The following is a 27,598-nucleotide window of genomic DNA, read 5'->3' as shown; positions in this document are numbered from 1 at the left end:
AAACGACGCTTACCCATATGGAATCTATGAATTATCCGCCTCCGATTCGGCCCAATCATCTCCACAGTCGATGGGCCATAGGGCGTCCTCCCCCGACATCGCTTCTTAATCCCAGATTTGGGGGGGGGGGTTGATGTGGCAGAGGCGTGGCGTCGCCGACGAACGAAATAGGGTTAGATGGTGGAGGGCACAACATCATCAACGGAGGAGGAGGCGGGACGGGGCGATGGGGGAGTGGCTCGATCTGTTTTAGATAAGCTGCTCCGACGTGTCTCCTTGCGGCCCCACTCGTCAGCACATAGCGGTCAAAAGAGGACCCGACCTTAAGCGGCCCACTCGTTAGCAGTTAACGATGAAGCCATTGACCCGACGACAAACTTCCAGTTTGACCATTTATGAGAGTTTCAGATAAGAGGGTGGGGAAAAGTAAGCAAAAGTGTAGAGTGTGGGGACAATTGAGCACAATCAAGGAATCAAGGGCACTATCATAAAAAACCTTATATTAAAGAATTTATTGAGAGAATGTCTGCTGCCCTATAAGAAACTAATATTTTGCAGACTTGCATGAAAGAAGAAATTGATGAAACTGCCAACTCATTAGATGAAAAAGACAAGGAGAAAAGTAAAGAACAAAAGAAGGAAGAGCAGATTAACACCCTGCCCTTTGCACATCCCACTTCAGAACCTCCGTACACTCTGCCATGGCCGCAGCTGCCGCCACCGGGTGACGCCGAACACCACCCGACACAACTTAAAACCGCCAGATCCGATGACTGACGAGACAAAGAGGCCACCTGCTTCCCAAGTTCCCAGCATCATTGATTGGAACACTATCGGCAGGGAAGAAACAAAGCCAAATTATTCTGACATGACATCGATCCCGCCACCGATGCGCCACCTCTATGAAGAACAAAGCCCAGCCTAACTACTCGCCGGAGCAACAACGCCGGAGTCCCCTTCGCCTCTCGTCGCTGGAGCGATTGCCGGAGGGGTAGAGGACCCACGGCCGCGCCAACGGAGATGGGGGCAAAACGATGGCCTCCCAGATCACCTTTCCAAGGGATGAGAAGGGAACGTGGGGCGAAACGGTTCAGGGATGAGTATGAATGGGTGCGATGCTGCCATGAGCCAAAACACAGTGATTTTGGCCTCGTATCACCTCCGAGAGCAAAGATGACCCAAGAGCCAGTCTGTACACTACTACGTGAAATCGTTGAGATTCGCACAATCCGTCCGAAAATTCCACGGACCCGTTCGGTCCCAGTGGGAATAGGGAACACCCTCCCCTGACTCGAACGCTAGAAGCCTAGAACCTTCCGGTCACCGACTCTTGCGGTGGCGGTCCACGAGGACCCCCCACCCGGTATCACACAGCGCCCCCACCGCACGCAACGAATCCACGCCGTCCGCCACCCCTACCCCGCGGCGCCCTCCGCCGTTAAATCCCTCGCGTCCGCGGCCGATTTGCTTCTTCTTCTCCTCTCTTTCTTCTCTCTCCGAGCAAGGGAAGGAAGGTAAGAGGGAAAAAAAAACTCGCAAAGCTCACGCGCACACGGCAGAACCCAATCGCAGCCCACGCCCCCTGACCCGACCGGATCGAGCCTCGGCCGAGGGCATGGGCGGAGCAGGCGACGGCGAGGGGGCCGGGAGCGAGTCCCCGCCCTCGGGGGCGCGGGCGACGCTCAACATCCGGTGCGCCAACGGCGCCAAGTTCACCCTGCAGGCGGACCTGGGCGAGACGGTCGGGGCGTTCAAGGAGGCCGTGGCCGCCAGCTGCGACGTGCCGGCGCCGCAGCAGCGCCTGATCTACAAGGGCCGGATCCTCAAGGACGAGCAAACCCTAGAAAGCTACGGTGCGTGCACACCACATGGATACGGGGAATAGGGTCGCGGTTTGGCTTCGGTGGGGTCGAATTGGCCGGCCCCGTGCGTGAATTGCAAATTTGCAATGCCCGTTTGTTGGTTGGGAGCGTGCTGGTGTGGATCAGATGCAACGGTATGCTTATGTGCCGCGTTAGCCGATACTACACGGGTGACTGGTTGATGCCGGTAGAGAGTGCGGTGTGTTAGTGATAACGGATACCGTTGGCGTACATGTTTTATATAGCATAGAAGAAGGTGAAGCTGAAGGAAGCTTCCCTTGTCGCGGCATGAATTTAATTCCAAGCGTTACGGATTTTAGCTTCCGTTACTTGTGCATGTATCATTACATAGCTACAGGTGAAATCTAAAGAGATTTACTGGATTTGCTTGAGGTGGAGTGGGGAATTAGTATGTTAGCTTAAGGATCATCATAAGGAAGTTCCAGTATTTTTGTGTGTGAATTTTGGCATAGTGTTTGATTGTTGACTGTAGTTTGTAGAGTGTAGTAAATTTGTGTCAATTGATTGTTCAGTGTGTAAAATTTATGTTACTCTGGGGAAGTATGTAAAATTTGTTGATGTATTTTTAGTAAGTCACTGTATTCTGGTAAACTGACAAAGCCTTCTGTGGAGTTTATAGTTGAATCCTAATGAAAATGCATAATGTCTTTTGTTCCTAAATGGTCGACTTCTTATTTTACAAAATAGTGTCGTACAACCACAGTCACTGGAGTTATGGCATGTTTCCGTATTTTTTGACTATTATATTTCAGAATCACACACACATAGGGCACTAATGCTACACTTCGTGTTGGGAAAATGCAGGGAACAGTCTGCAAAAGACTGGCAGATGCTACATGCCTACATGCCCTTGCATGGAGCAAATGCTTTCCAATGAATTTGTTGCATCACTAACACTTTTCATGAAAAAACATTAAATTCCATCTTTGGATTTTATTTATTTATTTTGGGAGAAAACTGGTAATTCTTGTATGAGTCTGTAACAGTTGGCTTCTTCTGTTCCAAAATGTAATTATTTGGTTGGTTATTAGCAAATTATTTTATGATGAGATGAACGATGATTTGCGGTATAGTAGCAAGTTGCACTATCTTACTATATTACAAACTCCTGTATATGGTTTTGGCACATGCAAGGATGCAAATGCATTCGTTCTTTCTATGGTAATGTTGACCTGTCATTTAGATCTCTGTGTTATTAAGCATTTTTCTATGCTACTTGTATTTTCCAGGTGTTGAGACAGATCACACCATTCACTTGGTGCGAGGCGTTGCCCAACCAGCAGCATCAGGAGCACCTGCTGCATCAAGCCCCCAAGCTTCAACTACTCCTACCAGTGGCCCTGCAGGTGGTCTTGGAGGCTTATTTCCAGGCCTTGGTGCTACTGGAGCTGCTAGTGGCAGGCCAGCAGGTTTATTTGGGGCTGGACTTCCGGAATTAGATCAAATGCAGCAACAGTTGAGCCAGAATCCCAACCTTATGAGGGAGATAATGAACATGCCAATGATGCAGAGTCTCATGAATAACCCTGATCTAATACGCAATATGATTATGAATAATCCACAAATGCGTGATATTATTGATCGGAATCCAGATCTTGCCCATGTCCTCAATGATCCTAGTGTTCTCCGCCAGACCCTTGAAGCTGCAAGAAACCCTGAAATTATGAGGGAGATGATGCGGAACACAGACAGAGCAATGAGCAACATCGAAGCTTCCCCTGAAGGGTTTAATATGCTCCGGCGTATGTATGAAACTGTACAGGAGCCTTTTCTTAATGCAACAACAATGGGAGGGGGTGGGGAAGGCACCCCGGCCTCTAACCCGTTTGCAGCTCTTCTTGGAAATCAGGGGCCTAACCAAGCCGGCAATGCTGCTACAAATGCTCCAATTACCGGCCCAGAGTCCACAACAGGAACCCCTGTTCCAAATACTAATCCACTTCCAAACCCCTGGAGCAACAATGGTAGGTTCTAGTTATTTAGAGTTTTTTGTTTGTTTTGTTGTTGAATGTTGATAATTACATGTGGTAGTATTTTTATTCTCACTGCTGCTGATAATTGCCTGTGATACAATTTTATTTTCCCAGCTGGGGGTGCGCAAGGAACACCACGGTCAGGTCCTGCTGCTAGTACCAGGGCTGGTGCAACTGGTGGCCCAGGAGGGCTGGGTTCAGCAGATTTGAGCAGCCTGCTCGGTGGTCTTGGTGGGAATGCAAGAACTGGTGCTGCAGGTGGTCTAGGAGGGTTGGGTTCAGCAGATTTGGGGAGTATGCTTGGTGGTCCACCTGATGCTGCTCTTTTGAGTCAGATGCTGCAAAACCCTGCTATGATGCAGATGATGCAGAACATTATGTCTGACCCACAGTCAATGAACCAGGTCCAATATTTTTCAAAACTAGTTCTTTTATGATTTTTGGAGATGACCTTGGATCATTCTGTAACATTTGCTTGTCCCACAGTTGCTTAGCATGAACCCAAATGCACGCAGCCTGATGGAGTCAAACACTCAGTTGAGGGATATGTTCCAAAACCCAGAATTTCTTCGCCAGATGGCATCCCCAGAGGCTTTGCAGGTAAAATCTGTTGCGATGCAAGTTAACAACTGTTCTCGTATTTTATTTTATGATAATTTGTATTTGTTCTGCGCAGCAATTACTCTCATTACAGCAGACAATGTCATCACAGCTTGGCCAAAATCAACCTAGCCAGTGAGTAACTCTAATTCAATAGCATCATTGTATCACCCCTTTTTTTATGAAATTAAATGAAATGGAGATTATGAAGTGCAGTTATGTTCATTTTTTGAGGGTGCAACTATGCGTTTGCTGAGTCATCTTTTTTTCTTTCAGGGCTGGTAACCTAGGAGGCAATGGCACAGGTAATTGTTCTTGATTATTATGTTCTTTATGCACAATCTCTTCTTCCTTGATATGGATTACGATGTCAGGTTTGATGTGAATGCTCCAGAGTTCTCTTATGTTGTTTGTAGTTGATCTCCTGTGTTCCCGCAAAAAAAAAACGATCTCCTGTGGCAAGAGTTGCTTTTCTATACACACTCTGCTTGGTTCATGTTCATAAAGTTTCTGCTCCGTGATTTGTTAGGGTATACTGTTGTGGCATTAGAATCATTACCTGTCATTGATAACTTGAAAAACTACTAAGGCGATTTTCTTTTTTGCAAGATAATTACTGAATTAAACATTAGAAGTTAGAAATTCACAGAATCATTTGGCCTACAGTCAATTATCGATGCGTTCCTGATTCTGAATCATGTGATACGTTTCTTCAAATGGAAATGGGTTGCCTCTGACCAAAATACTGTTCCACTCATTTGGATTTGTTAACTGAAAAATAGATTGTAGTTACATGCACCTTGATACCACCGCTATTGAGCCATTTTTATTTGTAATGTCTCTGATCTACTGTCCAGCTGCTTTGCGGTGCTACCTGGATATTGAACAGAATTTGTACGTAGTCTTGACTGCAGAGTGCTCAGTTCTGAAGCAAAACTAGATGTGCAGTGCAGAGATCTTAAGTTCTGTCTAGATAAACACATTTTATCAACAAATACAGGCACGCGGGGAAATGTTGGTCTGGACACCTTGATGGGCATGCTTAGTGGGCTTGGTGCTGGAGGTGGCTTAGGTGTACCAAATGCCTCCAATGGTTTGTATACGCTGCCGTCTTGAGAATTTGCCTGCTCTTATTGCGTTCCGTCAGCTGATATTAGTTTCCCTGTTCTCAAAATTTCAGTGCCACCGGAGGAACTCTATGCAACGCAACTTGGCCAGCTCCAAGAAATGGGGTTCTTTGACACCGCAGAGAATATTCGGGCACTGATGGCCACTTCTGGGAACGTACATGCTGCTGTGGAGCGCCTTCTCGGGAACTTTGGCCAGTAGATAAAACGAGCCAGATGCTGCCCGTAATCTCCCTGTTTTAGCCAACAGGCAGTGTCCGTCTACAGTAAAAAAGACGGAATAATACAGTTAACTTTTTCCCGTACATGGTCGTCATGCCTTTGTTTTTTCTGTGTTGTATTGACAATTTGGATTGATGTACATACATATCAGATGATCCGGTGTTACCGCAAAGAATGTGGCTCTAGTTTTCCAAGTGTCAAGTCGACCCATCTTTTTTCTGAGATGCACACACAATAGAAACCCCAACAATGTAGGTGCACGTTTTTTGCTCAGTTTTTTTTAATCTTTTTCCCACATGCGGTAAAAGAGTAGGAAAGCTGTGATCGTCTTGGTTTAAAGATGAGTGGGTTAATAATTTTTTGCAGATGCTAATTTCCCGTGCGAAGAAAATTGCACAAACCATCACCTATTGGGGTCAAATTTGTATAGAAAACCTATTCTTTGCGTTTGTTGCACAAAACACCACCTAATCTGCTGCAATCTTTATCTTTATCTTTACCTAATATTAAAAGGAGAATTGTTTCTTCAGTTCTTTTCGTTCATGGTGGGACCCATATAATTTTCGTATTTCTCAGGCTTCGTACGTTGCAGGCGTTTCCTCATGTGGGCGTTCTCCTGATTCATTGAGGACACAAAGTTTCAGCTAAAGATGTGGTTTTCTAAATATGTAATAAGTATGTGTCGTTGAAGTGCGAATTCGGTAGCACATGAATTTGCTAGTGGGGCGTCTGTACCCTGCAAACCATTGTGTAGAGTACGAGTCCGATGTTTCAGCTCATGTAGCTGCTTGTGTCGCGGGTGATTTACCCGGACACAATTAAGTAATAAAGCTATGCTTTGCCTAAATTTTTTTTTACAGGACACACGGAGCCTCAATGGGCTGGCCCATTAGTATACAAAACAGTCCGCGCCAGTAAAATAATTTCCAAGGAAAAATACTGTGATGGGAGGAATTAAACCCAGCCCGCTCACACTACAACACTCAAATGCTAACCACTAGACTAAACAAGACTAGGTGTTTAATTAGAACCACAAAATTTAAAATTAAGTACACAGTCGTGCCAGATATTGAGAGGAATATATATTTTTTAAGTGAATAAGTTTTAGAATGTGAAATTTTTGAAAGTTGTTAATAAAATTTTTAAAGCCAAACATTGTTTAAAGAACAATATTTGTATTTTTATTTTTTTTCTAAACCTGGGTATTTTTTAAAACACAAACAATTTTTTAAAAGTAGGATGTACTGTTGTCATTATTTCTGGAATTTGCAAACATTTTAAAAACACAAATATCTTTTGAACATTAAATTTGAAAAGGCAAACATTTTAATAAACATGTTTTTTTAAACTGGGAGGTACTATAGCTAAATTGTTTTAATCTATACCTATATTAATAAAACTTGGCAAAATTTTAAAATATGCCCACATGATGCTTTGTTTTACTTCACTTTATTAAACTAGGGACATGGAAGGAATCTTTTTCTCTGTCGCATCTTCACGTACAACCGTCTCACTCGGTCGAGTGACTCCCGTCAAAATGCATGAGAAGTCCAACCAAGGTTTCATGCATGGTCTATGTGACACAAACTACTCAATTTACATGATGACATGGACATATATTATGTGCAGTGCTTTTCCCTATTATATTAGCCAGATGATAAAAAAACTGGGTTCAACACTCTTGATCTTCGTCGGACACGAAGGCGGCTCAACAATCCAGCTATTGGACCTTGCCAACCTTGATTAGTGATAACTGGTACTGCGACCACCGGTGACGAGGACGGCAAAGACGACAAACGGAAACGTGTGTCTGTTGTTATATTGAAATGGAGGATGTGGACCCGAGGATGAGGTATTAGTCACGTTTACTATGTTATGGGCATGAGGGTGAGGTCTTTAGCCATACTTAGTGGGCAAGGGCGTGTGAGGGCTGTTTTCTCTCGTTGCAACGCACGGACATGTTTTCTAGTTAGCTCTAATCCATCATTTGATGTGGTTCACATGGTAGGTCCTGCTTGTAAGTGTACATGCAGCGGAAAAAATGCCGCATTAGTCGGCTTGGACTAAAAAAAAATCTAATATCTCCCAAAATATGGTCAAATTGAGTTGAAACTTCCAAATCAATACTTGGGTACACACATATTATTTGTTTTCTTAAAAATATAGAACTATGAAAAAATGATTGAGCCATGAAACTGCCAATATCTCCCAAACATGTCCAAATAAGCTAAACAGTTGTCAAATTGGTAAGGGAACCGATTGGCATCAACCGCACAATCAAGGCGCTACATCAACTACCGTTAGATCAAAATTGTGCATCTCTTGCATGTTTTAATCCGGCTGAGTCTCCCACCCAACATTCATTGTATTCTGGAACATTACCTATGTTGCAGACGTTTCTTCCACAATAATACCTACATTGCAAAAAAGCAAGACGGAACAAAAAATTCAACATCTCCTCTGTTGCAAAAAAATCTGCCGAAAAAAACTGCAGCAAGACCTCTGTTGATAAAAGAAAAACTGCAACAAGACCTTTGTTGCAGTGGTGGAGGTGTCGCTTGGCCGCTTGATGCGCCAGATCCGACGGCTCGCGACCCAACCAATGTTTTAAAAGAGTCAGTCATATATATATACTCCCTCCTTCCATCTATATAGGGCCTAATGCATTTTTTAAGACCGCCTTTGACTATTGACAAGATTAATAGTACATGACATGCACAATGTGAACATTATATCATTGAAAGCTCCTTTCACACACGAATTTAACGGTGTGCTTTGTGTAAGTTGCATGTCATATATTATTGCTCTAATATTTGGTCAAAGTTAGCCTTGAAAAACGCATTAGGCCCTATATAGATGGAAGGAGGGAGTATATGTGTGTGTGTGTGTGTGTGTGTGTGTGTGTATGATTTACCTATTTCTATTTTTAAATGTTAAGTTATAAACCAATAATTGTAACTAGCAATTAAAATTGTTCATATTGGTAGTTTTATTGGTTGGCTGATGTCATAGGTTTTTCTTTGCCATGTGTGAACTTACAAGCGGAATCTATTCATCAGTAATGATGTCAGTATAGTCAAATGATAGATTAGAGGTTACTGCAATGGGTTACACCAATAGATGGTACATGTGGGTTGGAGGTAGGGAATGAAACGGACGATGTCCTTTGATAGTAGAGATGAAGACACCGCTAGGTCCTCTTTGATTTGTAGGAATCTCAAAACGTAGGAATAGAAAAATACAGAATCGAAGTGGTATGCCCACTTGAATATTATAGGATTAGCCTACAGTGTTTGATGCCATGTAAAATACAAACAAATTATATACAAAAGGTTGAAATGGACACTAGATTTCTAATTAAATGTACTACACATGATTTCTTAGATTTTTTTTCCATAGAATTCAATCCTATGAATCAAATGAACAACGTAGAATTCTTTTCTAAAGATTCCAACCCTCCATAATCCTACGGGATTCATTTGACTCAAAGGTGAAGGACCCATTTGTTCCACGTTTTTGAAGCATGAGTAGTGTTGGAATACAATTGTATGGAGATAGGACTAGTTTTTGTTGTTGAGGAACACAATATTTCAAAATTTTATCTACGATCACATAAGATCTATCTAGGAGATGCATAGCAGCGAGACGGGAGAGTGTGTCCACGTACCCTCGTAGACCGAAAGCGAAAGCGTTTAGTAACGCGGTTGATGTAGTCGAACGTCTTCGCGATCCAACCGATCCAAGCACCGAACGTACGACACCTCCGCGTTCAGCACACGTTCAGCTCGGTGATGTCCCTCGAACTCTTGATCCAGTTAAGCCCGAGGGAGAGTTCCATCAACACGACGGTGTGGCGACGGTGATGATGAAGTTTACAGGCGCAGGGCTTCGCCTAAGCACTATGACGATATGACCGAGGTGTGTAATTGTGGAGGGGGGCACTGCACACGGCTAAGAGAAACTTTGGTGTGTCTTTAGGGCGCCCCTCTCCCACGTATATAAAGGGAGGAGGAGAGGAGGCCGGCCATAGGGGTGACACGCCATAGGGAGGAGTCCTACTTGGACTCCTGGTCCAAGTAGGATTCAGCCCCCCTTTCCTATTTCAACTAGGAGGAGGGAAGGGGAAGGAGGGGGCGCCGCCCCCTCCTAGTCCAATTCGGACCATCCCATGGGGGGGCGCGCGGCCACCCCTTGAGGCCCGTCTCTCCTTTCCCCTAATGCCCATTAAGGCCCATTACTCTCCCGGGGGGTTCCGGTAACCTCCCGGTACTCCGGAAAATACCTGAAACACTTCGGAACCATTCCGGTGTCCGAATATAACCTTCCAATACATCGACCTCTATGTCTCGACCATTTTTAGACTCCTCGTCATGTCCGTGATCTCATCCGGGACTCTGAAAAAACTTCGGTACATCAAATCACATAACTCATAATACAAATCGTCATCGAACGTTAAGCATGCGGACCCTACGGGTTCAAGAACTATGTAGACATGACCGAGACACATCTTCGGTCAATAACCAATAGCGGAACCTGGATGCTCATATTGGCTCCTACATATTCTACGAAGATCTTTATCGGCCAAACCGCAAACAACATACGTTGTTCCCTTTGTCATCGGTATGTTACTTGCCCGAGATTCGATCGTCGGTATCATCATACCTAGTTCAATGTCGTTACCGGCTGTTGACACCAGATTTTGACACGGCCAAGAACTTAATTAAGATGGCCTCAAATGGAGAAGTGCTCAAAGTGAGAAAGTTCTGTATCGTCAAAAAGAGAAACTTTCATATTTGGGCCATAGCCATCCGGTCTCATCTCTAAGGCCGAAATTGTGTTTGAAGTACTCAGATTTTATATTCAGAACACTATTTAGCTTATTACGCCCCCAAGATGGCCTTTTATGAGAAATGTTTCTACACGGATTATCTTCGTCTCGTCGAGACGATCGATTTTGATATAAAAAACATCTAAATCGGAGTTCGTATGCAAAAGTTAGAGCCAAAACAGTGTGCTGCATAAGTTTGCCCTGGAAGTTCCGGGCAAAACTTCCGGGGAGGTTCTGGGCTAAACCGAAATTTTGCACGCGGTGTGCCCCCAAAACTGGAATTTTAACATTGTTTGCAGATTTGTGGGGCCGATTTCAATATCAAGATGACCTCGGATGAAAAAATTGATTAATTGAAGAGTTTTTCTCCATTGCAAGATCTACAACTTTGCTTTTGGGACCATCGTCATCCGAAGTAGTATGCGGTCTGCAGATTCAGTGCAAGAGAGCTACTTGATATAATTTCAGTCTGGAAGTTCCGGGCCAGACCGGAAGTTCCGGCCCTCGTAGTCCGAGTTAGGGTAACTTTTGATGATTCGGACGTGATTTGAGTCCTTTTCTTGTATGGAAAGTCCAGACGCCTCATATATATGTAAGGGGTGACGGCCGATTGAACAACACACAATCGATCTATCAATATATCATCTTTTTACCTTTACCTTTATCTCTCCCCCTTGTTCTTCTTCTTCCTCGTTCTTCGTTTGTTCTTTGTTTGCATGGCGGTGAACTTCGAGGCCCTAGGGGCTATCAGGTCGACATAGAGCAGCCCATAGCCGCCGCAAGCCCTGACGGGGTCCCTCCCGGGCGTGTGGGGTTTCGGGTCCTCAAAAGCACCCGCCGGATTGCTTGCGTACCGCGCTTCCGGACGGGTCTCCTTCGACGCGAGCTGCGGTGCATCACCCTCGGCGTTGGAGGTACACGATGACGTGTTCGTGTGCGAACACACTTTTTGGCGACTCCGCTGGGGACACGTCAATCCGGCGGGTGCTTTTGACATGAGCCGCGGTGCATCACCCTCGGCGTTGGAGGTACACAGTGACGTGTTCGTGTGCGAACACACTTTTTGGCGACTCCGCTGGGGAAGAAGTTTTGAACAGTCTCCAGCCCGTTCTTGCTACGAAGAGATCGTCTTCTAGGGTTTGCAATCTACAAAGGTAATATGAATACCCAATTCGCTACTGTAGATGTAAATAATTCATATGATGTTACTAGAGCGTTCAATGATTATACTCTATCGGCCAACCCTAATTTTTTCAATAAGGCATCTAATTACATGCATAGGCCGATTCAAAGTAATTTACATGTTTCAACTTCTTATGATACTAGTAACATACCACATATGTATCCTAACTCTCATGCATCGGCAACCCCACAAATCCATATGCCGATGAACAACATGATGGGTTCGGTTAATTAATTTGGAACACCTCATGTTAAAATTTCCAATAGCATAGAAGAAAGTGTTTCACCTTTTTATTCATCGGCAACTAATTTGCAGTATGTGAATCCAACCTTACCGATGGATGGGAGAATTGGCCATGCTACTACTAGCTATTCGGCCAGTTACTCTCAACCATCATATGCTACACCTCATTTTAGTAATTTTTCAGCACCGTATGCAACTGTAGCTGTTCATAATTCGGCCCCGCATCTTCATGGTCATAGCCGAATAAGTGAAAATTTTACAGGAACACATGTGCTGTCATCAAATACTGTAGCATATAATGCATACTCTACGCAATTCGAGAATTTCGGCAACACTCACGAATCATTGCCGAAAGAATCTGAAAGTATTGTGCAGCAATCCCTTCCAGAAGCGCTTGTGGCTGCGATAAAAAAGAGCTTGGCACAAAACAAGAAAACTAGTGCTCTTTGCCTTGAACAATATGAGAAGGGGTTGTTTCCTGATTATGCTGCAATAAAGGCTAGAGTTTTGCAAGAAGATGAAACTACATGCATTGATAGAATTGGCGAAAGAGCATATGGTTATACAGCAGTGCATACACCTCCACCTAGTACCGCAGCATATTATACACCCCCTACACAATTGCAAAATTTCGACAACACTAACACTTCATTGCCGAAAGATTCTAGAAGCGTTGGGGGGCAAACTAATCTAGAGCGGGCTGAGATTGAGAGGGGAGTTAAAGCTTTGCGCGATAGGGTGCAAGTACTTCGCCAAGAAAGAATTGATAGAGAATTAGCTCAAAGAAAAGAAGTGTTGCCAATTGATATAACCGGTGAAAAGAATGATGATTCGGAAACTAAAAGTGCTTCGGTTGAAAAAGCCGAATCAAGTAGTATATATTCCGAATCCATCAAATCCAAAGAGGCAAACATTGTTGAGAAAGGGCATGAGAAGTATAACAAGACAACCATATTTGATTTTTCTGAAGTTAATGGAACCTACTTCCTGCCCTATGAGTTTCGTGCCATAGAAATTGGTGAGCTTCAAGAACAAGAACAAGTAGCCGAAGAAAGTTTGGTGGACGAAGATCTTCAAACTAATGATGCACGAAACCAAGAGAAAGATGATGACAAGGCGTTGGGGAGCTATCCGAAGGCGGAGCAAGATATTCTTCAAGTCACACCATCATCATGCTCTCCCAACATATTTGAAGAGGTATGTCTAGCAAGTAATTTACCTATTTTCAGATTTGGTCACAACTTTATTGTTGATGCATCTATTAGAAAAATTCTAATAAGTAATTTTCAAATACCAATGGAGAAGGGCAATTTACTTGTTAGCAATAAAATTGTTACTAAGCATATCGGTCAATATATTGTACCATTCAAACAGACCGATAGTGACTTATCACTTGTAATGCCCTCGATGCGGCTATATCTCTCACGTGTCGAAGCACGACTTAAAGGCATAACCGCATTGAAAGCAATGTCGCAAGTGAGGTAATCTTCACACAACCCATGTAATACATAAGGGAAAGAGATACCTAGTTGGCTTACAATCGCCACTTCACACAAATACATGAATAAAGCATTACATCATCCAAATACAATCAAGGTCTGACTACGGAACCAAAATAAAAGAAGAACCCCAAATGCGACAAGGTCCCCGATCGACCCCAACTGGGCTCCACTACTGATCAACTGGAAGCGGAACAACATAAAGGACAAGATCTTCATCGAGCTCCTCCTTGAGCTTGGTTGCGTCATATGCACGGTTCAACGGCACCTGCAAGCTGGTTTTGGAAGTATCTGTGAGTCACGGGGACTCAGCAATCTCACACCCTCGCGATCAAGACTATTTAAGCTTATGGGTAAAGTAAGGGTATGAGGTGGAGCTGCAGCAAGCGACTAGCATATTTGGTGCCTAACATATACGCAAAAGAGAGCGAGAAGAGAAGGCAAAGCATGGTCGAGAAACTATGATCAAGAAGTGATCCTAGAATAACCTACGTCAAGCATAACTCCAACACCGTGTTCACTTCCCGGACTCCGCCGAAAGAGACCATCACGGTTACACACGCGGTTGATGTATTTTAATTAAGGTCAACTTTAGGTTTTCTACAACCGGACATTAACAAATTCCCATCCGCCCATAATCGCGGGCACGGCTTTCGAAAGTTCAAATCCCTGCAGGGGTGTCCCAACTTAGCCCATCACAAGCTCTCACGGTCAACGAAGGATATTCCTTCTAGCGGGAAGACCCGATCAGACTCGGAATCCCGGTTACAAGACATTTCGACAAGTTAAAACAAATCCAGCAACACCGCCTGAATGTGCCGACAAATCCCGGTAGGAGCTGCACATATCTCGTTCTCAGGGCACACTTAGATGAGACATCCTACGAGTAAAACCAAACCTCAAGTTGCCCCAGGTGGCCCCGCAGTCTGCTCGGTCGGACCAACACTCAGAGGAGCACTGGCCCGGGGGGGGGGGGGGTTTAAATAAAGATGACCCTTGAGTCCGCGAAACCCAAGGGAAAAAAGGCTAGGTGGCAAATGGTAAAACCAATGTTGGTCATTGCTGGAAGAGTTTTATCCAAGGCGAACTGTCAAGGGGTTCCCATTATTACCCAACCGCGTAAGGAACGCAAAATCCGGGAACATAACACCGATATGACGGAAACTAGGGCGGCAAGAGTGGAACAAAACACTAGCAAAAGGCCGAGCCTTCCACCCTTTACCAAGTATATAGATGCATTAATTAAATAAGAGATATTATGATATCCCAACAAAATATCCATGTTCCAACATGGAACAAGCTCCAATCTTCACCTGCAACTAACAACGCTATAAGAGGGGCTGAGCAAAGTGGTAACATAGCCAAACAATGGTTTGCCAGGACAAGGTGGGTTAGAGGCTTGGTTCAACAATATGGGAGGCATGATAAGCAAGTGGTAGGCACCGTAGCATAGGCATAGCAAAAGAGCGAGCAACTAGCAAGCAAAGATAGAAGTGATTTCGAGGGTATGGTCATCTTGTCTGAAATCCCGCAAGGAAGAAGAACGAGACCATGAAGAAGATAAATGGACGTACTCGAACGGGTCCTCACAAACGCGACGTTATCGGAACCAACCCGAAGAAGCAACACCGGAAAGAAGCACACAACATAGTGAACAACCATCACATAAACATGGCATGATGCGCAAACAAGTATGATGCATATCCGGTTTAAATATGCATGGCATGGCAAAGTGCACAAACAACACTACAAGTTAAGTGGAGCTCAATATGCAACGAGTTGCATATTGACGGAAGACCACATTCAAGTTATTTAGTTCGATCCCATTTATGTACCCAACAATTTTAAATGTTGATTAACATGGCAAGAGGTTAAGCAAAAGATAACTACCTATCTAGGCAAGTTTAAATGAGGCCGGAAGCAACGAACAAAAATTCCGGTAAATCCCCATATGCATATATTAGGTTTGGTACCATTCTTCCCTATACATAATTTTAATGTTGTTAAACATGCAAAGCAAGGTCACCATGACAAACTATGCAAAATTCTACCCCATTTACATATAAAGTTTATTGGATTCCGAGTTACGGTTATTTAGTTATGAATAAAAGCATTTTAGCATGTTATTAAAGCAAATTAAGGCAAACATCATTTTAAACATGTCAAACATGATTGAAAGTTAGAGATTATTAAACTAGATGAAATTCTAGTCACATAACATATATAAATCATTTTAATACGATGCTCGGTTAATGAGTTATTATATGCATGAAACTTAAGGGGTTTTCTGTAAATATGCAGTACTCTGGATAAAAGACAAATTCGTAGAACTAAAAAAAATGACATGGGCCGAAACTGGCTGGCCTAGCAGGAACAGGAGCTGGGGGCATCTCACCATGCCTCATGGGCTGGTCGGTGGAGGAGGCCCAAGAGGGCCGGCTGGCTTGAGGTCAAGGGCGCGGGCGACGTAGAGAGGGGGCCGGCTCGGAAGGGATTGGGCCTTGAGATCGAGACGGGGCAGGGGTTGCGGGCGCTGCTCGTCCTCCTCTGTTCGAACAAAACAGAGGAGCGACACGCCGAGGGATGCGAGGCACAGGGAGGTGCGGCTCCGGCGAGCGGGGCCGGAGACGGGGCAGCGGAGCGGCGCGGATCCGGGCGTTAGACGGCGTACCAGGTAGGATCCGAGGCGAGGCAGGGGAAGATGGCGGCGACTGCTGCTTGCGGACATGGCGCCCATGGCTGCTCCTGCTGCTGCTGAGTGGAGGCAAGGCTGCGCGTGTGACGAGGCTGCAGGCGCGGTGCTTGACAGCGGGCACTTCGCAGCGGGACGGCAGCAGGCGAGCTGGGTGGCCGGTTTTGGTCGAGGGGAGGCCGTTCCTCACCGGATGCGTGGCCGAAGGCGGGGTCAACACGGGCGCCTGATTCGGGTTCACTGCAGAGGAGGTCCAGGACGAGGCCAACAGCGGCGCATGGCTTGGTGCGGACGATGAAAGGGACGTCGGCTGCGCGAGCGGGAGTTCACTGGGGTCGCGGATCTGGTTGAAGAAGGCATCTGGCAACGGATCCGGCGACCTTCGAGCGACGACGCTGGTGGAGAGGTCCGATGGGCGCCATGGCTTGCCCTTGAGTGGCTCTCGGCGAGCTGCGGGACGAGGCGCAGAGGGCATCGGGCTCCTCCCGAGCGTGGCTGGCGGCGCAGGGAATCGAGAAGTGGCTGGCTTAGGTTGACTGCGAGGGGATCCAGAGAATGAGCTGGGTTGGTTGGGTGGAGAAAACGAGGAGGATTTGGATCGGGGAAGACCCCGAGGTGGGAGATGCTCGCGGCGGTGGGATGGGACAAGGGTCCTAATTTGTAGGGTTTGTCCAAATAAACTAGGAGTGGAGTATATATATACCTCACAGACTAGGTTAGGGGCTACCTCGTCCCTACGATCGCAATCGGACGATCGCGGATAAAATAGCTAGGGAGTCCAAAAAGGAAAACGGTGACGTTTTCTAGACGTTTGGGGATGATCCGGACACAACGGTAGCGACAGCCCGAGTCGGGTTCGGGACAACTTTCGGACGCGCACGTGAGGGGTTTTGATGCACTGAGCAGAGAGGGTCTCGGACCGTGCGATCGCATCGGACAACTCCGGAAGCGAAGAGGGGAAGGAGGATGGACTAGGTGGGCTGTGTAGACGGTCTCGAGCTGAGAGGAGAGAAGAGAGGGAGGCCCGGCGACTGTTTCCGGAGACCGAAAACGTCCGACGAAAAGACCGGCTATAATGCCGCTATAGTTTAACGGTTGGGCTATCAAAAAGAGTCCGAATGCGATGAAACTTGACAGGCGGTCTATCTACACTATAATAAGACCACACGTCAACTCTCAACCCAATCCGAGAACATTTCTCGGCCACTTATAAAATATTATTTCGGACATGCCGCGGACGCGTGCAAGTGTGGTTGGGCTCAGAAAGGACAACAGAAGGAATGGGGAGAAACCCGGACGGATGCAGGTTTTGAAAATATGATGATGCAATGCACATGATGACATGATGAAATGCAACAGGCAAGCAAATGACATGGCAACACAGCGAATAACTGGAAGACACCTGGCACATCACTCCACCACTACGAGAGGATCTCGTCCCAAGATCTAGAATGGCACCGGAGGGAAAACGGGAGAGAAAAAGAAGAGGTAAAACTAAGTTGCTTCTTTGACAAACGAGTGAAACCAAGGATCCTTGAAAAGTTGAACAAATTGAAAGAAAGAATACAACGGAGATGAACGAAGTTGAAAACACCTCGTTAGAAAAGAGGAACAAGGAAGAACAATTTCTTATAGCACTCCGGTTGAAAAGAGATACAAGACTTGATAGGATGAAAAGGATTTGAGCAAAGGGGCACAACACTCCGGTTAAACAAGATAGAAAAGGAAAAAGACTGATATAATTTGGACAGCACTTTGACTGTAAATGGAAGAAATTGAACATGATCTTGACAAACCGAGATGAGGAGTGAAAAGAGCAACATCACTAGACCTCCGGGAGAAAGAATAGAAGTTGGCTCTTGGAAAGGAAAGAATTGAGAGGAAAAAGACATCTTCTACCACAATAGAATTTGAAAAAGCATCCCTTAAAAGAAGGGTTGAACGGAATTGTTGGAAAACCAACAATGAAAAGGATAAGCTTGATATGGTCCTATGGAATACACCTAAAATTATGAGGTGACAACCTGCCACTCACGGGAAAAGAATTGGATTGATATGAACAAATTGACGAGAAAGTATGTCGCACCGGAAAGGATAAATGAAGAAATTGGATCATTTATAAGCACCATAGATAGCAACAATCCTTAGGGAAAGCTTTAGGTGAAATATAACCCAAGGTAACTCCAATGACGAGATTGATGGATTTAAAATACCTCATTCTTAATAACATGTGAATCATGAAATATGAACTCAAATTATCAAGAATGACATAATACCACCTCCAATGATTTGGAAGAAAGAATGGCAATCCGGATAGCAAGATGAAGAATGCTTGAGTTCCTCTGAAAAGAATCTTAATGAATGCTAGGAGAAGGAATTATTTCTTTGATGAACCATCCTGTATAGCCTCGATGAAGAAACTCCGGTAACAAAAGAATAAAAAGAAGGAGAAATTGAAAACACAAGGTGGAACCTTGTAAAGATTTAGATAGATCTCCGTGATAACATAATTGCGAGAGCTTGGAACTCCGGGAAAGAAAAATGAGCACTTGAAACCAAGAATATGTATGATGAACCACTCCGGAATAAGGAATTTAATCAACTCGATGACACAAGAATAAGAATTACATTATGCTTATCCTTCACCAATTCAAATTGATGACAACCAATGAAATTGGCATACTACTTATTCTCGTAGAAAGGATTAAGATAGATAATGCACAAACTTGAAGAGGCCTTCGATGATCCACCAGTAGGATTTGAAAGAACGGAAGTATGATAACGTAAGAAGAGGAATCTTTAGCAAACCACAGTAAGAATTGAAAATGAACGAAGAAAAGATAAAGAAACACCGGAAAGAATTAGCAAATGAACGAAGAAGCTTAAGGGGATTTAGATACATCAGAACGAAGAGATCAAGAACTGATTAGAGGATATTTGATTGATGCAGTGGTAAGATTTGTAGAATGTGAGCTGTCAGCTGAAATGAATAATATTTGAAAAGATGGCGTTCAGAGGAAAGAAATGGAAAACAACTCAAGAAATGCTTCGGATGGGTGAAAATAATTCTCACGATCAAAACAATTATGAGAGGATCGTCTCGAATTAGAACCACGAATCTCTGAGAGAACGGATAAGATATAGAGGTAAAACTCTTCTTCGGTCTTCAAATGTTGAGAATGACGATGAGAAACACCACCATGAATTGTTGAGGCACTCCGGAATGAGGAATGGAAAGGTTGAGCCAACGATGAAAAGAAATTGAGAGATCTTAGAGAAGCACATATGATTGATGAAAATTCATTCTTACGTCAAACTTCGAAAAGAAATTTGAGGATAGCTCCGGGAAAATTAGAAGAGTCAGGTAAGATCCTGGAAAAAGACCTGTGGGTTAGGGCCCACTCAAAAGGAACATCGTAGAACGATTTAAAAGAGAGAATGCACCGGTTAGATTTAAATGGCTAGAATGAGATAACAACCTCGAAAGAACTTGAACGAATGTAGAGTGGAAACACGAATCTTCGAGATATCTTGAGCACTCCGAAACAATAGAATAGCGAGTGTGGAATGATTATGAGGTGCACCGGCATGAGAGGGTATTTGAAACGAGGAAAAGGATATGATCCACAAAGCTTGAATTGGTCCCATCGGAGAAGAAAGAGAATGAATAATGATGAACTTGAGGTTCCGTTAGGATCTTCATGAGAATCACCGGATAATAATATTGACGGAAAAGAATGGAGAGACTTCACATGAATAAAATGGATACTTGATTCAGAAAAATCTGAGTTCTTGAAGGAAAAGGGTGGGTGGGCGGGAAAAACAAAGGCAACTTGGAGACGGATGAAACAAACACCATTGAGAAGAAGTGATAATTGATCTTGCGGAAGTTGAAATGGTCGGATCCACTAGAAGAGAAGCACACCGGTTGAAAAGGATTGACATGACAGTCTCGATTATCCAGAAGGATTGGTCTTCATATCAGAGTATGAGAACACCGCTTAGGAAAAGGTATGGAATCAACATTTGACTTTGAAGCAACTCGAATACCACAACTCAAAACAAAACAAAGGATTGGCTTGCAAAATAAGCCGGAACAAACATATGATAGAGATTTCGTCCGAAGTTTTCGTGGTGGGGCCTACACGGGCTCGATCGTATAGCACCATCATGTACAAGGCAGTGCACATGACATACGAAGCGTCCCCGAGTCAGCATAGCCAAGGACTCTTTAAGACACAACGATACCACTGTAAAACCAACCGTGGATAGGCGGACCAATAGACGTCGAACCCCAATTTCATATCATACATCTGTCGGAAAGATATCCTAAGAGCTACTTGAATTCCCACTTATAAACTCCCGAAATTTTCCGGTTATGCAATCAGGTGTTGGGGATACAGGGGAAGCATAATATCTCACCCAAAACTAACAAATCCTACATCCAGCTGTATCCATCCTTCAACACATAACCAAGAAACCTTTGGAAATCGTCTACTTCAACCTTCAAAAAGCATCCGTTATACGAGTTATGGCAATACTCCCGAACTCTCGCCACAGTACTAGGTGGCGTCGAGGTTATCTCACCAACAACTGCATAAAAGAGATTTTCAATGTCGGCGAAACTAAACTCAGGTATTCCAGAACTGCAACGATAAAATTGTGACGACAACACCTCGGAGCTCAACTCCCCGGAACACTGCCACAAACCCTAAATGACAGGAGGCACCAAGAACAATGTTCTCGTCACAAATCGATCGGAACGATTCCAAGATACCCGCGTGATCCTAAATTTTTTTAGTGAAATTTGAGAAGAGAAGAGACAAAACTCTATGTCAGGATGCCTTACCAGAGCGATGAAGGGACTGGGGAGTAAAAAGAATTCCTAAACTATCCGATATATAATTCCTAAAAGACTCAAAACATTTTTCTAGACTCAACTCGTCCGCTAATTCGATCAAGCAATGGGGCTCCTAAGGTCGGGGAAGGCTCTGATACCAACTTGTAACGCCCTCGATGTGGCTATATCTCCCACGTGTCGAAGCACGACTTAGAGGCATAACCGCATTGAAAGCAATGTCGCAAGTGAGGTAATCTTCACACAACCCATGTAATACATAAGGGAAAGAGATACCTAGTTGGCTTACAATCGCCACTTCACACAAATACATGAATAAAGCATTACATCATCCAAATACAATCAAGGTCCGACTACGGAACCAAAATAAAAGAAGAACCCCAAATGCGACAAGGTCCCCGATCGACCCCAACTGGGCTCCACTACTGATCAACTAGAAGTGGAACAACATAAAGGACAAGATCTTCATCGAGCTCCTCCTTGAGCTTGGTTGCGTCATATGCACAGTTCAACGGCACCTGCAAGCTGGTTTTGGAAGTATCTGTGAGTCACGGGGACTCAGCAATCTCACACCCTCGCGATCAAGACTATTTAAGCTTATGGGTAAAGTAAGGGTATGAGGTGGAGCTGCAGCAAGCGACTAGCATATTTGATGGCTAACATATACGCAAAAGAGAGCGAGAAGAGAAGGCAAAGCATGGTCGAGAAACTATGATCAAGAAGTGATCCTAGAACAACCTACGTCAAGCATAACTCCAACACCGTGTTCACTTCCCGGACTCCACCAGAGAGAGACCATCACGGTTACACACGCGGTTGATGTATTTTAATTAAGGTCAACTTTAGGTTTTCTACAACCGGACATCAACAAATTCCCATCTGCCCATAACCGCGGGCACGACTTTCGAAAGTTCAAATCCCTGCAGGGGTATCCCAACTTAGCCCATCACAAGCTCTCACGGTCAATGAAGGATATTCCTTCTAGCGGGAAGACCCGATCAGACTCGGAATCCCGGTTACAAGACATTTCGACAAGTTAAAACAAATCCAGCAACACCGCTCGAATGTGCCGACAAATCCCGATAGGAGCTGCACATATCTCGTTCTCAGGGCACACTCAGATGAGACATCCTACGAGTAAAAGCAAACCTCAAGTTGCCCCGAGGTGGCCCCGCAGTCTGCTCGGTCGGACCAACACTCAGAGGAGCACTGGCCCCGGGGGGGGGGGGGGGGTTAAATAATGATGACCCTTGAGTCCACGAAACCCAAGGGAAAAAAGGCTAGGTGGCAAATGGTAAAACCAATGTTGGGCATTGCTGGAAGAGTTTTATTCAAGGCGAACTGTCAAGGGGTTCCCATTATTACTCAACTGCGTAAGGAACGCAAAATTCGGGAACATAATGTTGGGTTTCGTAGTAATTTCAAAAATTTTCCTACGCACACGCAAGATCATGGTGATGCATAGCAATGAGAGGGGAGAGTGCTGTCTACGTACCCACGCAGACCGACTGCGGAAGCGTTGACACAACGTAGAGGAAGTAGTCGTACGTCTTCACGATCCAACCAATCAAGCACCGAAACTACGGCACCTCCGAGTTCGAGCACACGTTCAGCTCGATGACGATCCCCGGACTCCGATCCAGCAAAGTGTCGGGGAAGAGTTTCGTCAGCACGACGGCGTGGTGACGATCTTGATGTACTACAGCAGCAGGGCTTCGCCTAAACTCCGCTACAGTATGATCGAGGACTATGGTGGCTGGGGGCGCCGCACACGGCTAAGGAATAGATCACGTGGATCAACGTGTGTGTTCTTTGGGGTGCCCTGCCTCTGTATATAAAGGACTAGAGGGGGGAGGCTGGCCGGCCAAGGGAGGGCGCGCCAGGAGAGTCCTACTCCCTCTGGGAGTAGGATTCCCCCCCAATCCTAGTTGGAATAGGATTCCTTGAGGGGGGAAAGAGAGAGAGGGGGGCCGGCCACCTCTCCTAGTCCTAATAGGACTAGGGGAAGGGGGGAGGCGCGCGGCCACCTTGGGCTGCCCCTTTCTCCTTTCCACTAAGGCCCATCAAGGCCCATATGGTTCCCGGGGGGTTCCGGTAACCTTCCCGGTACTCCGGTAAAATCCCGATTTCACCCGGAACACTTCCGATATCCAAACATAGGCTTCCAATATATCAATCTTTACGTCTCGACCATTTCGAGACTCCTCGTCATGTCCGTGATCATATCCGGGACTCCGAACAACCGTCGGTACATCAAAATGCATAAACTCATAATATAACTGTCATCGTAACCTTAAGCGTGCGGACCCTACGGGTTCAAGAACAATGTAGACATGACCGATACACGTCTCCGGTCAATAACCAATAGCGGGACCTGGATGCCCATATTGGCTCCTACATATTCTACGAAGATCTTTATCGGTCAGACCGCATAACAACATACGTTGTTCCCTTTGTCATCGGTATGTTACTTGCCCGAGATTCGATCGTCTGTATCCAATACCTAGTTCAATCTCGTTACCGGCAAGTCTCTTTACTCGTTCCGCAATACATCATCTCACAACCAACATATTAGTTGTAATGCTTGCAAGGCTTATGTGATGTGCATTACCGAGAGGGCCCAAAGATACCTCTCCGACAATCGAAGTGACAAAACCTAATCTCGAAATACGCCAACCCAACATGTACCTTTGGAGACACCTGTAGTACTCCTTTATAATCACCCAGTTACGTTGTGACGTTTGGTAGTACCCAAAGTGTTCCTCCGGTAAACGGGAGTTGCATAATCTCATAGTTATAGGAACATGTATAAGTCATGAAGAAAGCAATAGCAACATACTAAACGATCGGGTGCTAAGCTAATGGAATGGGTCATGTCAATCAGATCATTCTCTTAATGATGTGATCCCGTTAATCAAATAACAACTCATTGTTCATGGTTAGGAAACATAACCATCTTTGATTAACGAGCTAGTCAAGTAGAGGCATACTAGTGACACTTTGTTTGTCTATGTATTCACACATGTATTATGTTTTCGGTTAATACAACTCTAGCATGAATAATAAACATTTATCATGATTATAAGGAAATAAAAAATAACTTTATTATTGCCTCTAGGGCATATTTCCTTCAGTCTCCCACTTGCACTAGAGTCAATAATCTAGATTACACCGTAATGATTCTAACACCCATGGAGCCTTGGTGCTGATCATGTTTTGCTCGTGGAAGAGGCTTAGTCAACGGGTCTGCAACATTCAGATCCGTATGTATCTTGCAAATCTCTATGTCTCCCACCTGGACTAGATCCCGGATGGAATTGAAGCGTCTCTTGATGTGCTTGGTTCTCTTGTGAAATCTGGATTCCTTTGCCAAGGCAATTGCACCAGTATTGTCACAAAAGATTTTCATTGGACCCGATGCACTAGGTATGACACCTAGATCGGATATGAACTCCTTCATCCAAACTCCTTCGTTCGCTGCTTCCGAAGCAGCTATGTACTCCGCTTCACATGTAGATCCCGCTACGACGCTTTGTTTAGAACTGCACCAACTGACAGCTCCACCGTTTAATGTAAACACGTATCCGGTTTGCGATTTAGAATCGTCCGGATCAGTGTCAAAGCTTGCATCAACGTAACCTTTTACGATGAGCTCTTTGTCACCTCCATATACGAGAAACATATCCTTAGTCCTTTTCAGGTATTTCAGGATGTTCTTGACCACTGTCCAGTGATCCACTCCTGGATTACTTTGGTACCTCCCTGCTAGACTTATAGTAAGGCACACATCGGGTCTGGTACACAGCATTGCATACATGATAGATCCTATGGCTGATGCATAGGGAACATCTTTCATATTCTCTCTATCTTCTGCAGTGGTCGGGCATTGAGTCTTACTCAATTTCACACCTTGTAACACAGGCAAGAATCCTTTCTTTGCTTGATCCATTTTGAACTTCTTCAAAATTTTGTCAAGGTATGTTGTTTGTGAAAGTCCAATTAAGCGTTTTGATCTATCTCTATAGATCTTTATGCCTAATATGTAAGCAGCTTCACCGAGGTCTTTCATTGAAAAGCTCTTATTCAAGTATCCCTTTATGCTATCCAGAAATTCTATATCATTTCCAATTAGTAATATGTCATCCACATATAATATTAGAAATGCTACAGAGCTCCCACTCACTTTCTTGTAAATACAGGCTTCTCCGAAAGTCTGTATAAAACCAAATGCTTTGATCACACTATCAAAGCGTTTATTCCAACTCCGAGAGGCTTGCACCAGTCCATAAATGGATCGCTGGAGCTTGCACATTTTGTTAGCTCCCTTTGGATCGGCAAAACCTTCCGGTTGCATCATATACAACTCTTCTTCCAGAAATCCATTTAGGAATGCAGTTTTGACATCCATCTGCCAAATTTCATAATCATAAAATGCGGCAATCGCTAACATGATTCGGACAGACTTAAGCATCGCTACAGGTGAGAAAGTCTCATCGTAGTCAACCCCTTGAACTTGTCGAAAACCTTTCGCGACAAGTCGAGCTTTGTAGACAGTAACATTACCATCAGCGTCAGTCTTCTTCTTGAAGATCCATTTATTCTTAATTGCTTGCCGATCATCGGGCAAGTCAACCAAAGTCCATACTTTGTTCTCATACATGGATCCCATCTCAGATTTCATGGCTTCAAGCCACTTTGCGGAATTTGGGCTCACCATCGCTTCTTCATAGTTCGTAGGTTCATCATGATCTAGTAGCATGACTTCCAGAACAGGATTACCGTACCACTCTGGTGCGGATCTTACTCTGGTTGATCTACGAGGTTCAGTAGCATCTTGATCTGAAGTTTCATGATCATTATCATTAGCTTCCTCACTAACTGGTGTAGGTGTCACTGAAACAGTTTTCTGTGATGTACTACTTTCCAGTAAGGGAGCAGGTACAGTTACCTCGTCAAGTTCTACTTTCCTCCCACTCACTTCTTTCGAGAGAAACTCCTTCTCTAGAAAGGATCCATTCTTAGCAACGAATGTCTTGCCTTCGGATCTGTGATAGAAGGTGTACCCAACAGTCTCCTTTGGGTATCCTATGAAGACACATTTCTCCGATTTGGGTTCGAGCTTATCAGGTTGAAGCTTTTTCACATAAGCATCGCAGCCCCAAACTTTAAGAAACGACAACTTTGGTTTCTTGCCAAACCACAGTTCATAAGGCGTCGTCTCAACAGATTTTGATGGTGCCCTATTTAACGTGAATGCGGCCGTCTCTTGAGCGTATCCCCAAAACGATAGCGGTAAATCAGTAAGAGACATCATAGATCGCACCATATCTAGTAAAGTACGATTACGACGTTCGGACACACCATTACGCTGTGGTGTTTCTGGTGGTGTGAGTTGCGAAACTATTCCACAATTTTTCAAATGTACACCAAACTCGTAACTCAAATATTCTCCTCCACGATCAGATCGTAGAAACTTTATTTTCTTGTTACGATGATTTTCAACTTCACTCTGAAATTCTTTGAACTTTTCAAATGTTTCAGACTTGTGTTTCATTAAGTAGATATACCCATATCTGCTTAAGTCATCTGTGAAGGTGAGAAAATAACGATATCCGCCATGAGCCTCAATATTCATCGGACCACATACATCTGTATGTATGATTTCCAACAAATCTGTTGCTCTCTCCATAGTACCGGAGAACGGTGTTTTGGTCATCTTGCCCATGAGGCACGGTTCGCAAGTACCAAGTGATTCATAATCAAGTGGTTCCAAAAGTCCATCAGTATGGAGTTTCTTCATGCGCTCTACACCGATATGACCTAAACGGCAGTGCCACAAATAAGTTGCACTCCCATTATCAACTCTGCATCTTTTGGCTTCAACATTATGAATATGTGTGTTACTACTATCGAGATTCAACAAGAATAGACCACTCTTCAAGGGTGCATGACCATAAAAGATATTACTCATATAAATAGAACAACCATTATTCTCTGATTTAAATGAATAACCGTCTCGCATCAAACAAGATCCAGATATAATGTTCATGCTTAATGCTGGCACCAAATAACAATTATTTAGGTCTAATATTAATCCCGAAGGTAGATGTAGAGGTAGCGTGCCGACCGCGATCACATCGACTTTGGAACCGTTTCCCACGCGCATCGTCACCTCGTCCTTTGCCAGTGCCCGCTTATTCCGTAGTCCCTGTTTCGAGTTGCAAATATTAGCAACAGAACCAGTATCAAATACCCAGGTGCTACTGCGAGCTCTAGTAAGGTACACATCAATAACATGTATATCACATATACCTTTGTTCACCTTGCCATCCTTCTTATCCGCCAAATACTTGGGGCAGTTCCGCTTCCAGTGACCAGTCTGCTTGCAGTAGAAGCACTCAGTTTCAGGCTTAGGTCCAGACTTGGGTTTCTTCTCCTGAGCAGCAACTTGTTTGCTGTTCTTCTTGAAGTTCCCCTTCTTCCCTTTGCC

General features: G+C 44.5%; 1 protein-coding gene across 2 annotated transcripts; it reads left to right on the top strand.

The window, feature by feature from the left end:
- The first annotated feature begins 1,474 nt into the window (after positions 1-1,474).
- Positions 1,475-5,999, top strand: LOC123051293 (ubiquitin domain-containing protein DSK2a). Of its 2 annotated transcripts, XM_044474140.1 has the most exons (8): positions 1,476-1,853; positions 3,113-3,847; positions 3,971-4,260; positions 4,343-4,456; positions 4,533-4,591; positions 4,733-4,761; positions 5,457-5,549; positions 5,637-5,999. In XM_044474140.1, exons 1-8 carry the CDS (start codon positions 1,616-1,618, stop codon positions 5,783-5,785), a joined length of 1,707 nt encoding a protein of 568 aa, XP_044330075.1. In that variant the 5' UTR covers positions 1,476-1,615; the 3' UTR covers positions 5,786-5,999. The 2 variants fall into 2 exon arrangements, with proteins under 2 accessions (XP_044330082.1, XP_044330075.1); XM_044474147.1 differs by lacking the exons at positions 5,457-5,549; positions 5,637-5,999 and adding an exon at positions 5,314-5,411 and having other exon boundaries at positions 1,475-1,853.
- Positions 6,000-27,598: the final 21,599 nt, after the last annotated feature.

Source organism: Triticum aestivum, chromosome 1A (assembly GCF_018294505.1).
Source record: "Triticum aestivum cultivar Chinese Spring chromosome 1A, IWGSC CS RefSeq v2.1, whole genome shotgun sequence".
NCBI classification, from domain to species: Eukaryota; Viridiplantae; Streptophyta; class Magnoliopsida; order Poales; family Poaceae; genus Triticum; species Triticum aestivum.
The sequence above is the reverse complement of the archived record's forward strand: the minus strand, read 5'-3'. Positions and strand labels throughout refer to the sequence as shown.

What these genes read in the sequence shown, in the direction of transcription:
- LOC123051293 (XM_044474140.1), top strand. Translation starts at nt 1,616, where the DNA reads ATGGGCGGAGCAGGCGACGGCGAGGGGGCCGGGAGCGAGTCCCCGCCC. An exon ending in CATCCCCAGAGGCTTTGCAG is followed by an intron (nt 4,457 to 4,532) that starts GTAAAATCTGTT and finishes TGTTCTGCGCAG; the next exon opens with CAATTACTCTCATTACAGCA. An exon ending in CCTAGGAGGCAATGGCACAG is followed by an intron (nt 4,762 to 5,456) that starts GTAATTGTTCTT and finishes CAACAAATACAG; the next exon opens with GCACGCGGGGAAATGTTGGT.